The sequence below is a fragment of the Crassostrea angulata genome, chromosome 9 (genome assembly GCF_025612915.1).
Source record: "Crassostrea angulata isolate pt1a10 chromosome 9, ASM2561291v2, whole genome shotgun sequence".
In the NCBI taxonomy this organism is placed as follows: domain Eukaryota; kingdom Metazoa; phylum Mollusca; class Bivalvia; order Ostreida; family Ostreidae; genus Magallana; species Magallana angulata.
Genome location: NC_069119.1, coordinates 27,441,995 through 27,455,236, shown reverse-complemented (window position 1 = coordinate 27,455,236; position 13,242 = coordinate 27,441,995). Strand labels below are relative to the sequence as shown.

The 13,242-nt window shown below is 30.0% G+C and overlaps 1 protein-coding gene and 1 long non-coding RNA gene across 2 annotated transcripts; both read left to right on the top strand.

Moving 5' to 3' along the window:
- Positions 1 to 4,184: 4,184 nt before the first annotated feature.
- Positions 4,185 to 12,624, top strand: LOC128163564 (uncharacterized). The gene is made up of 5 exons (XM_052827193.1): positions 4,185 to 4,321; positions 4,676 to 4,764; positions 5,692 to 5,757; positions 8,406 to 8,534; positions 12,433 to 12,624. Exons 2-5 carry the CDS (start codon positions 4,677 to 4,679, stop codon positions 12,549 to 12,551), a joined length of 402 nt encoding a protein of 133 aa, XP_052683153.1. The 5' UTR covers positions 4,185 to 4,321; position 4,676; the 3' UTR covers positions 12,552 to 12,624.
- LOC128163565 (uncharacterized) lies at positions 6,977 to 7,568 on the top strand. The gene is made up of 2 exons (XR_008240820.1): positions 6,977 to 7,082; positions 7,419 to 7,568. It is a non-coding gene; the product is annotated as an uncharacterized LOC128163565 (long non-coding RNA).
- Positions 12,625 to 13,242: the final 618 nt, after the last annotated feature.

Below are 13,242 nucleotides of genomic sequence, written 5' to 3'. Positions count from 1 at the left end.
TGAACCTCTGCCATTCAGTCAATTGAATGTTAACTAAAAGGTCTGAAAAGATGACTTAATGGTACAGATATGCCATTCAGTCACATTTCAGTTAACTGAATGGCAGAGATTCATCTGTGTAATCAAATCTATCATAAAGCCATTCGGGCTTTATTGGATTTGATGATGCCCCGACCAAACTTATCACCTCATTATACTCAAAGAATGATTCCTTATTCCTTAAATAACTATTAAACAAATGTTTGTATATATACATTCGTAAGGATGTAAATTTGTGGGTAAGAGTTACACCCCCCCCCCCTTCAAAAAAAAATAAACCCACGAACATTAGTCCGCCAATAACAATGATGATTCCATAATATTAATGACTATTCCATGACCAAGCAGTGAAGTTATTGGTATTGTTGCATCCTTTGTGTGTGCTTTGTTGGTTTCAGCAGTCTATGTACGTACCATTTCTCTTTCTGGCTTCGTGTAAATTGCTGTCAGATACCCAAGGAAAATTTGGTCATTGATTGTCAAAATTGGTATTAAAAGGCCTGGAAATTCCCTCGTTTATGAGCTGATGTTTGAATAAATAAAGATGAAGAACCGTGAAAATGACTTTATTTACAGTGTAAAGAAAAAAATATAGCTACTGCATACAGCACTCTCTACACAAACACTCTCAAACACTCGCAATCACACCTTCAAATAACTGAAAAGTCACACACACACACACACACACACACACACACACACACACACACACACACACAAAAACCTACATATCCCCCCAACATATATATAAACAGAGTATATAACATGGCTTTAGCTGATGACACTTATTAATACTTAGTCCGAACAATATTTTTAGCAAGTTGTCTTCTGAATAAAATAAACAAGTTCACCGGCAGCAGGAATATGCATGAACAGTTGAGACCACAATTTATGTAGATCACTGGCGATAAGGATGCATCACACGTACATGTATAACGCATATTCTGGTACACGTGCATCGACACACTGCCATGTAGATCAAACCTTTCATAATAGATGTTAATGGACCCTAAACCAGTGTCATACTGTGCTCGTGCCTCCGCCTGCGTCACTTTTCCCACGTTGACGACGGGTTCACGATGGGTAGTCTATCGTTATCCTGCACCCAGGGATAATACCAACATGTGTATCGTTGACCACACGCACTCTGCAGGTCACCTAAACTTCTCAAATGTTTATATCTCATTCATAACACTCAGCTGGCCCCAATACCACTATGCAGTCTTAGACTTAAGACTTAAGGGAGGATATGGACTGTAAAGCTAAATAGAGCCTCCCAATTAAGACAGCAACTTCTTTTTTTATGAATTTAAAATACAAGCAATTACACTGAACAACTGTAATATAGTAGACTGTTATATACCCTGGATACATAGGATCTGCCCATGTATTGCTACACTCGGAGACCATGAGATGGACTATAATAATTTATGTAGATGAAATTGTCTACCCGGCCCGCCCGGATATCACTTGAACATTAACTTAAACCTCTATATATTGCTAATTATAGCCTCTATACGCCTGTGTTATTTGTGAATACACGTATACTATACGCAAACATTATTTGTATTTTATTTCATAAGCAATAGGAAATTATATAACGATAATAAAAAAAATAGTATTTGAGGTATAAGATAATATGTTGCTTTGTAGATAACTAATTAGAAAAAAAGTGGTGTTGGTTTTTTTTAAAGTGAATCTCATTGAGAGCATGTACATTTATATGCATAACATACGAGTATATATCAACAATTATATATACCATTCGGGAATTTATACATTATGTCTTTACACTGATTACAAGTATTGTGCTTGAAGTTATGGCATACTTTGTTTGTTCTTATTAATAATAATTCTTTAAAAGTCTTAGACTTTAGAGGGCTACTTTTATTACCAAATATAGAGGAACTTATATTTTAATTCTAATTTCTACAACGTATCAACTTTGGGATGTAATTATGTTGCTAATATAAGGTGTCTGAATATTACCTGTACCAATTAATCTACATTATTACTATCCAACCCTCATAAAAAAGTGCGAAATTTTCCTAACGCAAGAACTTATGACTCAAAAAAGGCAGAACTAATTATTTAAAGATTTTTTTAAATGCAAAATTGCTTTAAAAATTGTTTTGCTTTATATAGAACAATTTTAACAAGAGCTTGGACTTTGGGTAGTTGTGTCAAACAACAAAGTGACGTAGGTCTATTTCATTGTTGGCAACTCAGCCATGACTCTTTGAAATCAACAAGATTTGACCTAAGACTACGCAGTCTGTGTATATTTGGCTTGAAACAGCGTCATTTTTAACTTGTTTTGACGCAAGAAATAGATAGTTACACCCTACTAAAAGTCCAAGGTCTTGTTAAAATGGTTCCAAAAAGGATAATCATTAAGTCTTATTCATTTTCATCAAAACAGTTTCTCAAGTTAACTACTGAGATTCCAAGGTCTTGTTAGAATGGTTCCGAAAAGGATAATCATTAAGTCTTATTCATTTTTATCATAACAGTTTCTCAAGTTAAAAGAGAGATAACTTATAACTGAGTTTTGTACTTTAAATACTGTGATGTCTAAAATACCCATTTACATGTACTTTTGAAAGTGGTTAAAGATACGACAGTTATGTATAGGGAGAATTTTATTCATAACATAAATACTAGTATAAAAATGAATATGAATTGAACAGCAAACAAAAATTACCTCTATTTGTTCACTCCATTAGAGATCAAGATATATATAATTATATATATTTTCGTTTTACATAGACGCTTTAGTAATTTATAGATTACGGAATTAAAAAAAAAACCTAGTTAACGATGAAATACAAATAAGAAATATATATATATATATATATATATATATATATATATATATATATATATATATATATATATATATATATATATATATATATATATATATATATATATATATATAGCAAATATAATAAGCTCAATAATTAATATGCATTTACATATTAAGTGGCATATTGTTACTTATTGCTAATTTAAATTCTAAAATCGTTTTACTGTTTTATTTACAGGTTTTTACAAAACAATGAACTTCTAAAAAAATAACATCTTTTTTTTTAAGTGAGATAGACATTCATAACCATGTAGTACAATATTTACATTTTTTGTATGTCATGGCTATTAACATATTTATTCAGAGAGATTCTAAAAAATATATATAATACAAATAAAGAAAGAAAAAAAAATGAACAGAATTCTAATAAGAATACCCATTTCGTACACATTTAGATGATTCAACTAAATAATAATTGTACTAATCAGCAGTAAGATTACTTGAAAATTATTTTAGCTAACAATGGATTATATTCAAATTTTTGGTTTTTTTTCAATTTCAGTTTTATTAATTTAAAAATCATAACTTGCAATAGAATTTTTAAAAAGTATATAATGATTAGAACATAATATTAAAAGAAATCACATGTAGGTGTTCCAGAATTTACGAAACGTAACAAAACAAAAAAATGACATAACACACATGAATTAGAAAAAAATGTGAATAAACAAATCCATTTTGAAGAATACACAAAGAATTAGCAAACAAATTTTATCGACATTTTGAAAAGTGTATGCTCTGTGTCTACATGTTCTTTTTCTGTACAAATATAGAACAGATTTGTAAATTAATTCAAATTAGAAAATAACTTTACCTGTACAATGAATTAAGATTGCAATAAGTGATTATGATTTTCCTCTGATAAACTAAGATAGATAACACAGCTACTACTTCATGATTAGATAAGTCATGTTAACTACATTGAGTTCATTAACTTTCTCTCCCTTTTGAAATGTAATTTAATGTGCAAGAAAAGTTTGACACTGGTTGTTTCGCATGCGGATATTGCTCCAAAAAAGTAAAAATTGTATCCTTAAGCTGTTTTATTCACCACCACGTGCAATTATCTTATTTCAACAGCGAGAGAAAAGAGACTCATCATCTTTAAATGATTCAAATTGCCCCTTCCCTTATATTACTGACGTGTCAATGACCAATTAAAACATAAAAGTGAAAGATCCAAACAGGTGAATACTCATTAAATCAGCGTGTCTTTTCGCGTCTTTTTAAGTCGGGGGTGATAACTGTGCGCAGTAATTTTGGCATTCGAGGAACGTTTCAAAGGGAGAAAACGCCTGCAAGCGAAGAGTTACAAATGAGAGTTAGAGCTTCACTTAGATTACTTAAGATGACTTCATCTGGATGCCCACACCATTCAAGCTGACAAATTCGGGAGCAGCAATCGCCTTACAAGTATGTTATCTACATTTAATTTTTTATGATTCTCTATGATAAAATATTATTAAATACTTCTCAATTTCGTAAGTACGTTTTGTTTTATTAAAGAAATATCATGTTTTATACTTCATCACAAATTTTGTCGGAACTTTCGACATGAGAGAAAATGTAAAGGTTAACAATTACTTGTACATAATTTCTAAAAAGTATGAAATGTTCGCCCATGTAAGCCATTTCTATTTCAATTTATGTGGGGTTTTAATAGAAATTTTGAGATAACAAAAGCATGTCCCGCAAAGCCTTAATACAGTTTTCGTTTAAAACTTTAAACAATGAATGTAATTAAATGTTTTCACCTTATAATGACAGAATGAATTCCCACGTTGTTCTCTTCCTTGTGTTAATGGTATCAACATATGTGACTTCCCATTTTCATTCAAGAGGGCAGGAACCAGTAGGTATGTTTATATCATATCCAGCTTATATACATTTCGAGCAACTAACAATGCCATGTTTTGTACAAGCTTTACTTCAAATAATGCATTTATATATTTTAAACTAACAAAATACGAATAGACTGTGCAATATATTTTTTTCCGAGTATATATATATATATATATATATATATATATATATATATATATATATATATATATATATATATATGGTTGACTCATCATGTGGTGAGTTGACAAATTTAAGACATATTGGAGACACATATCTGAAATAACTATTCCATAATCTTCAGGTGGTAATAGACACCTGTCGATACTAATGTGGGTTTAAAAAGTTATAATCATAAGAATTTCAGCGTTTGGAATTTCAAAAAATATAAATAAGTCATTTGACCAAATAATATCTTTTAAAAAGTTGTTGGAGATATAAAAATTGAAAAGCCCCAGCGGGATTCGAACTTGTGACTTACAGATCCGTATGTGACCATCTTACAAACTGTGCTATGCTGTTACTTTAGAATATTGGGAAGGAAACAATGTAAAATCATGATTGACTTTATTGTATATTTTGATAGAAAGTACGTCACAATATGTGGATTTCCTATACAACCTTAAACATGTTAAGCAAATGATCATGTTTTCAAGGGGTACTGTAGTGCGATACAGTGCAAAATTGATAATTGACAAAAATATAGGTTCTCAAAATTAAAGTATTTATGAATAAATATGTTATGTCAAATGTTTTCATTTTAGTTATTTCTGGGTTTTTAAAAGATACTTAGAACAAGTAGCAAAGAACTACAATGATTACTTAACAAGTTTACATTCTACCGTTGGGTACAAATTATTTGCTATATACTTAGGACTATATACATGTAAACCATATAAAACCAATAAAACATATTTGAAACGTACCCTCTTTTCTTGCAGATGATCGCAACTTGATGTTGAATATGATGAAAAGGAATATGCTAGCTAGAGGACGACCTAGGCCTGGTAAGGTGTTCAATAAGCTAGAAAAAATTAAGCTAGGATATTTTAATGTAAGAATAACGATCAGATCAACTTCTAATTTTAGATAAGATTGTTCAAGCTATAAACTCTCATACATGGTAATTAATAACATTCATATAGTTAATTTTAGATTTTGATAGTTTCCTCTATCTTTATATAAAGCTCTTCTTTTAAGGAGATAAAATTTGTCTTAAAAAAGGGTCATGGGCACCAACCTTTATAAATCTGATATTGATTTATTTCTCATCAAACTGTTTGTCAGCGTTTTGATTTTCTTTTATCTACGGTGATGTTAGACAGTCATGCAACAGTTGACAATAAAAATTCATTTAAAGAAGTGATTATTGATAAAATAAAAATTGCTATTTTTAAGAATATAATTTTGTACGTAAAACATTTACAAATTGCACAAATTTGTTAATTGTTTAAACTATTATCAGGACCGTCTTACAATCATTCCTTAAACATATTAGTCCAACTTCTGTTGAACTGTTGCATTACTTTTTGCTATTCTAACATTCAGATACCTTTAACAACTTCAGAAGTGAAACACAACAATAAATTTTATTTTCATTTGACTAATTGAAGGACATAGGGGAAAACGTTAAATATGACACATATGTTTTACATAGAATTGACTTACGTTAGCTGGACAGTTGATGCATAGTTTCATTGTTGCTTAGAGGGATTGCAACGTTACTAGCATTTTGATGTATTGGATCAGAGACGACGCTAACTGTTTAACGTCACGCGCGTCTGAATCGCATGCATCACTTTTCCAAGTAATTGTGTTGATTGTGTTTGGGGCGTAATGAGATAGTTTCTATTATCTCTGTGCTTTAAGGTTTTGCAATTACTTTTCAAATGAGAATAATGCCCCTTTTATTAACACCCTTGTTTATGCACCTTTCGACCACTGTCTTAGAGAATTTGTTTGACTACCCTTTGAAGGGTTAATTTTATGACACATTAATGAGTTAAACATTAATATGGTTTCACAATTTGTAAGCTATGGTTCACAACTCTAAGCTATCAATAATAAGCTCTAAGTTATATTTAGCACTATCTGAAATATATAGTTTCAAAAATTGTGACTTATTCAATTGCTAGAAGAAATACAAAGTACTAGTCGAATCTCAATCAAAATAAACCCAGGAAATCGTAGTACAACAAAGTTCATCATTTACTAACGTCAAAATATATCACAAACATATTCCAACATACATCGCGTTTTTCACATCTGCACGTACTTTATTATATAGCGTCCAGCGCCCGACTGACATCAAACCAAGTTTATCCAGGAATGGGTAAGTAAATATATTTATTTACGATGATTGTATTCACATATTATATTAACTTTCATTTGGAGATGAACAGCACTAAAAGCACCCAGTTTATTCGACTGTACTAGTATTATAGTGTACTGCATGTATATCACAACAAGAACTTATATTTGTAGTAATTTAATCATACGTATACTACACGTATGTATATTACAAATTATAATCTAGAATCATATATGTTACAAATTATTAATAACTTAAAACAAACAAGTTGTAAGTGCATCGTAATGTATTTGTGAATCACGTATATAGTATAACGTATTTCTGCTGTCATTTAAATGGGGGTTTATATTTTTATAGGTTTCGGCAACATGCAAACGAGGCCAAACAGAGATATGAGTAGAATGATGTTGCCTTTTATGATGGGAGGGGGAGATGCCTTTGACGCGATGGAAGACATGATGCCAATGATGATGATGAATAGAATGTTTTAATAAAAAGTGCTATACCTATCGGCTTTATTTTTTTTTTTCGTTTACTCCATGCTTGTATTGTACTCATGATGAGAGAGAATAGTTTCATTAGATAGTATTTCATGCACAATTAATAGAGGCGGAAAGAAATATGAAGTTGTATATTTGGCTGTCAACAAGTCATTTAGTCAGGACCACTATTTTTAAAACGCTGCTATTAGTACTAGAGTTTATCATTTTAAAAGATCAGTTAAGAGGGCGCGATGGTCATGGCCATTTTTAGACTGTTTTGATCTCCTTTAGAAGAAGAGTTCTATTAAAATATATAGGAAATTATACATAAAAGGTAAAATATATAAATAAGTTTATTTACTAAATGATAGTTCATTGCTAAACTAATCATATCTAAGAATTTAAGGAAAATTTTATGATCAATTTGTTGACCATTCAGTTTCTTTAAATGTCGCTGAAAACAATTTGATTTATCTGGTCCTAAAATAAGAATGGAGAACATTTTAAAAAAAGAAAAGAATCGGAAACAATATTAGGTTTACGTTTTAACCAGTCAGTTTGATTTAAAAAGCAGAACAATGCGTTATTTGAACGTTTAATGAGTGAGAAAGCTTGTCCATGGAGTGACACCCTATGTACCAATGCAAAAACTAAAAAAAAATATGTTTTGCATCTTCATTCTTTTCTAGCAACATGGTATTCTCCCTAGTTGTATTTTAAGACTCTTTAACTAAAGGTTACACGCTTGTGTGTAATAAAAAGTGCTTTTAGTATTAGATACATGTACCATAAAAATATGTGCACTTGGGCCAACTTATTGTTCAACGTCTTAGATATAATGGGCATGTTTTCTCGTTCATAGAAACTTTGGACTTAAGCCCAAATACTCTGGGGCGCGGGAATAAGCCGCCAACACGCCGCCTTTTACAGCCAGTCGTTATCAGACCAAATATATACAGACCCACCCAGCCAGGAGTTGGTCAAAACGATGGTGAGACTTCGATAAATCATGCCATTTTTTTGGTTTCATACATTTAAAAGATTTAGGACCAGTCTAAAATAAATGTTATTGCATAAATTATTTATTTTGTAAATTTTACTTACTTAATATGTGTTTTGTATTTCAGTAATCCAAATAATCGATATATCACTACCAATGCAAATGTCTGATTTTCGCAATTTTTTCTATTTTTCTTATCACTGTTATAATTGCTAAAATTTGCATTTTAATTACTATAGCATGCATGCATCAAAATTGCAGAAATTTGTTATAAGGGTTTTTCCTGTGTTTACTCGCTTTGCTAAGGTACCAGGGAATAAAGGATCTTCGGGGACTTCGAAATAAAAACCAAACATTAAAATAAGGCCAAAATATAAAGTTTATTAATTTAGATTGCAAATGTCAAAGGTGTAAACTCATAATAAAAACAGTTCTTAAAATTGACAAAGAAAAATAACATAAAATGAAAATATATTTACCTTCGAAATAAAACCAAATATTAAAATAAGGCCAAAATATAAAGTTTATTAATTTAGATTGCAATTCAATTCAATTCTTTATTCGCTCAAGACCAGTTCACTGGTATTTGAGGTTCAAAATCAGTATATACAAATGTACACGAATACAGTCAAGGATCACATGTACAGTAGAAGTAATAATGACAAAAAAAAGTTAAAATCACAATACAATAGGTTGTTAAAGTTGGTTTCTGGAAGAACAGACTTTGACAATTTTTTTAATAAATATTGACAAGTTTTTTAGTTTTTCTACATTAAAAGTATTCATGAGCTCGTTAAATTTTATAATATTTGGGTGTTCATAATATCTCTTGGGTAAAAACATTTTTCTGTCGTTTACAAAATATGTACATTCTAAAATATAATGAAATTCATCCCCAATACTATTAGAATCACACATTGTACATTTTCTTAAATGTTTTTCAATATTATGCCATCTACCTGTTTCAATGGGGAATCGATGATTACATGTTCGTAATTTTGTAAACGTGATCCGTAGATCTGTAGGTAAAATCAACAAGTACTTTTCTAAATTGAGATTTGTTTTAAAAATTCTATAATTAATACATTTTGGTGAGTTATCTACAATACTTCTCCAATCTTGTACAAATTGATTTTGTAATATTTCTTTAACTGTTGACTTAAGCCAGTTATAACTACATATTGTTTGATTTTCCCATATATATGACAACCCGCACGAGTTGAGTATATCATGTATACATTTTATCCATGGATGTATAAAAGATCCATTGTTGTAACATCTATAAAAATAACAATAGATTACATTAGTGAGTTTACAATCGTGGGCTGTCAAAACTTTTGCCCAGTACATTATCATTTTAATTTTAACAAAGAGTGACAATGGATACCTTCCAGTTTCTCCATACACCATACAATTTGGAGTACTAGATTTAAGATTAAGAATAAATTTCAAAAATTTTAAATGTACCTTTTCAATAATATCTAAATTTTCGTAACCCCACACTTCGCACGAGTAAAGTAAAATTGGGTTAATGACCTTGTCAAATAGGTCTAACTGACAATTAATTGGTAGGCTAAAATAACGTATTTTACGTAAAACACCATACAATGCCTTTGACGCTTGTTCTACTAAATGTTTTTTTGCATTATTAAATTTTCCACTTCTTGATAAAACAATACCCAAATAGCAAAATGATTTTACGTTTTCAATAGTTACTCCTTTATACAAAAATTTACGCTTTGACATTGCACCTTTTGAAAAAATGAGGATTTTTGTTTTGGTTATATTGACATTAAGTTTCCATATATCACAATAATTTGCAAACACATCTAAAGCCTTTTGTAAATCAGGCGCAGATTCAGATATTAAGACAGTGTCATCGGCATAAAAAAGTAGACAGAGTTTCAACATAGCAAATAAATCATCCTGTATTTGAAGAGAAGGACAAGTAAAACCCTCTATCTGGTTTCTTAATAAATAATCTTCCAAATCGTTAATAAAAAGAGAAAATAAAAATGGTGACAAATTTTCTCCTTGTCTTACACCTATGTTACACATAAAAAAATCTGATAAATGTTGGCCAATTTTTACCTTTGATTTTATACCCTTGTACATGTTAATAATAAATCTCAAACATTTTCCATCTATCCCACTTTTAAGAACTTTCGTCCATAGTCCGTCTCGCCAAACTGTATCAAAAGCTTGTTTAAAATCAATGAAGGCACAGAATAGTTTCCTCTTATTGTTTAGTGCATATTTACAAAGAAAATCAATAACAAATATATTATCTGATGTACAATAACCCTTTCTAAAACCTGTTTGCGCTTCATTGATTAAGTGTGTTTCGTCAGCAAAGGTGTTTAAACGGTCACATATTATACTAGTAAAAAGTTTTCCTAAACAACTGAGTAATGTAATAGGTCTGTAATTTTCAGGCTGACTCCTGTCGCCCTTGCCTTTGTAAATTGGCTTAATTATTCCCAATAGCCAATCGTCTGGGACTAGGCCACTATCAAAAACCAAATTGAAAAAGTTTACATATAAGGGTAAGAAGGTTTCCATTGTTGTCTTAATATATTCGTTGATAATATGGTCACCGCCAGGCGCTTTATTGTTTTTTAATTTTTTTACAGCATTCCTAATTTCTTCACAAGTTATAGACTGATTAAGAAGTGTATCATTATCTAAATTTATGTTTATATCTATCTCTTGGTCTTCAACAGTGCCTTCGTTTGTTTTTTTCATAAACTCAAACATTAAATCAATATTTACACCAGTTTTGTCTTTCTTATTGGTACTATTTAAAATATCCCAGTATTCTTTAGGTTTCCCTTTATGGAGTTCCTTAAGCTTGTCTGAAATACTATTATTGTAGTCCTTGATGCTTTTATCCAATGTTTTCTTGTATTCTTTGCCATACATTTTAAGATTATTAAAAGTTTCATTTGATTTTTCTTTATTATATAAACGTTTTGCAATGTGGTATTTTCTTCTGGCTGTGCGACAAGTTTTATTGAACCATGGTTTATTAGCATCGTCTTGTCTTTTCTTTGGGGGAGTTTTATTTTTTAATGTCAGAGGTGACAATTTGCGTTTGGCTTTTGGTTTTATTTCGACGATAATTACAAAGTCACGCCCATAAAGTTAATCCCGAAATGTGAAATATAATTGGATGTTTAATTACTTATGGGCGTGGATAAAAATGAAACGAACATGTAACAATCATTATAATTAGTGTTAATAACCACTGTTCAAATTATGTAATTAAAACGCCCACAGGTGCCAGGTAAGATGTCAAAACAGGTTGAATTATGTAATTAAAATACTAAGCGGTCCTGTGAGGCTTATTTAACAATTGACGTTAATTTGAAAATTAAAGAAATAAGTATTTAAAGATTTCGACATAAAAATAATATTAACTAATTATTAAGTTAAGTCATTATTGCGACATTTGAACATTCTTTTTTTTTCGTTTTTTTTCATTTTAAAAACGTATATACAAAATAATTTATCTACAAATTAAGAACATAACATTATTAAAATAGCATTTGATATGAATAAAATATACAAATATTATACAAGGTAAGTGATATATAAAAATATAAACAAAATATATACACGGAGCATAAAATTCTGTAACAAATTGCAAATTTACAGAAAATCTAATTGTTGTGATATATTCAAAATATTGTTGAAGGTATCTAATCAATAGAGACAGTGATTTAAAAAAATCATATTACATTTTTATATAAATCCGTAAATTGGCAATCAGAGAATAAATAGCACAACCAAAAAATACACAAACAAACGCAATGTCATCTCACAATATTAAGACACACCGATAGAGATTTGCAATTACGTCAAATAAAAAAACCTGATTCTTTTTCAGCGTTCGAAATGCAAGAGTTTATGCGGTTACTTCCCTTTCTATCGATGACGGAAGCAGGTGAAGGAATGGCGGATATGATGTTACCCATGATGCTCATGCAAGGCAGTGGACAGTTTTGACCAATGTAAAAAATGTTACTGATTTGTGAATTTTCATTGCACAAGGAATAAGTTAATAAATTTTATTTGTCAACTGGATATTATGTATGTTAAAAATGAGATATTCTAGTTAAAAATTGCAATGGAAATGGACGAAAAAAATTGTAGTTGTATAACTCTTCCGTGGTCTTGAAACATTTATCTCTAAAATTATTATTTAGATTTTTGAAAAGTAATAACAGTTACGATTTTGGTCAAAAATTTTTTCCGATTTTAATGTTTACAATACTTAAGTAATTATAAGGCATTTTTAATATGCAATCAAAATTTGAATGTCATTCGTTGAGATATAAGCGAGTTACAGGGCTTACAATTCTTTACCATATAAACAAAGTCGTTATTGAATGAAACTATCAGCTTTTCACCAAAGTATTATCATGTTGAAGATCCCGTACTGCAACGAAAGAAATGCTCCCACATTAACAGCTGATAAATGAATTATCCTAATCCTTTTGAAACAGAAACACCCTTTTCTTCTTCGATGCGTATAATTATTGGGATACATTTTTAAAAAGAGAATTAAAGCATTTTAATTCACTTCTATTTACTTTGTCAAATGAAAAAGTATAAGGTATGCAAAAGAAAATGTTTAGGCATTGTGTATTATAATAGTTTGTATTTAAAAGCTGCTGTTAAATGCCGCAAAAATATT

Excerpts from the sequence above, each read along its gene's own strand:
- LOC128163564 (XM_052827193.1), top strand. The coding sequence starts at position 4,677 with ATGAATTCCCACGTTGTTCTCTTCCTTGTGTTAATGGTATCAACATAT. Across the intron at positions 5,758-8,405 it reads TAGAGGACGACCTAGGCCTG|AAACTTTGGACTTAAGCCCA; the intron begins GTAAGGTGTTCA and ends TCTCGTTCATAG. Across the intron at positions 8,535-12,432 it reads AGGAGTTGGTCAAAACGATG|CGTTCGAAATGCAAGAGTTT; the intron begins GTGAGACTTCGA and ends ATTCTTTTTCAG.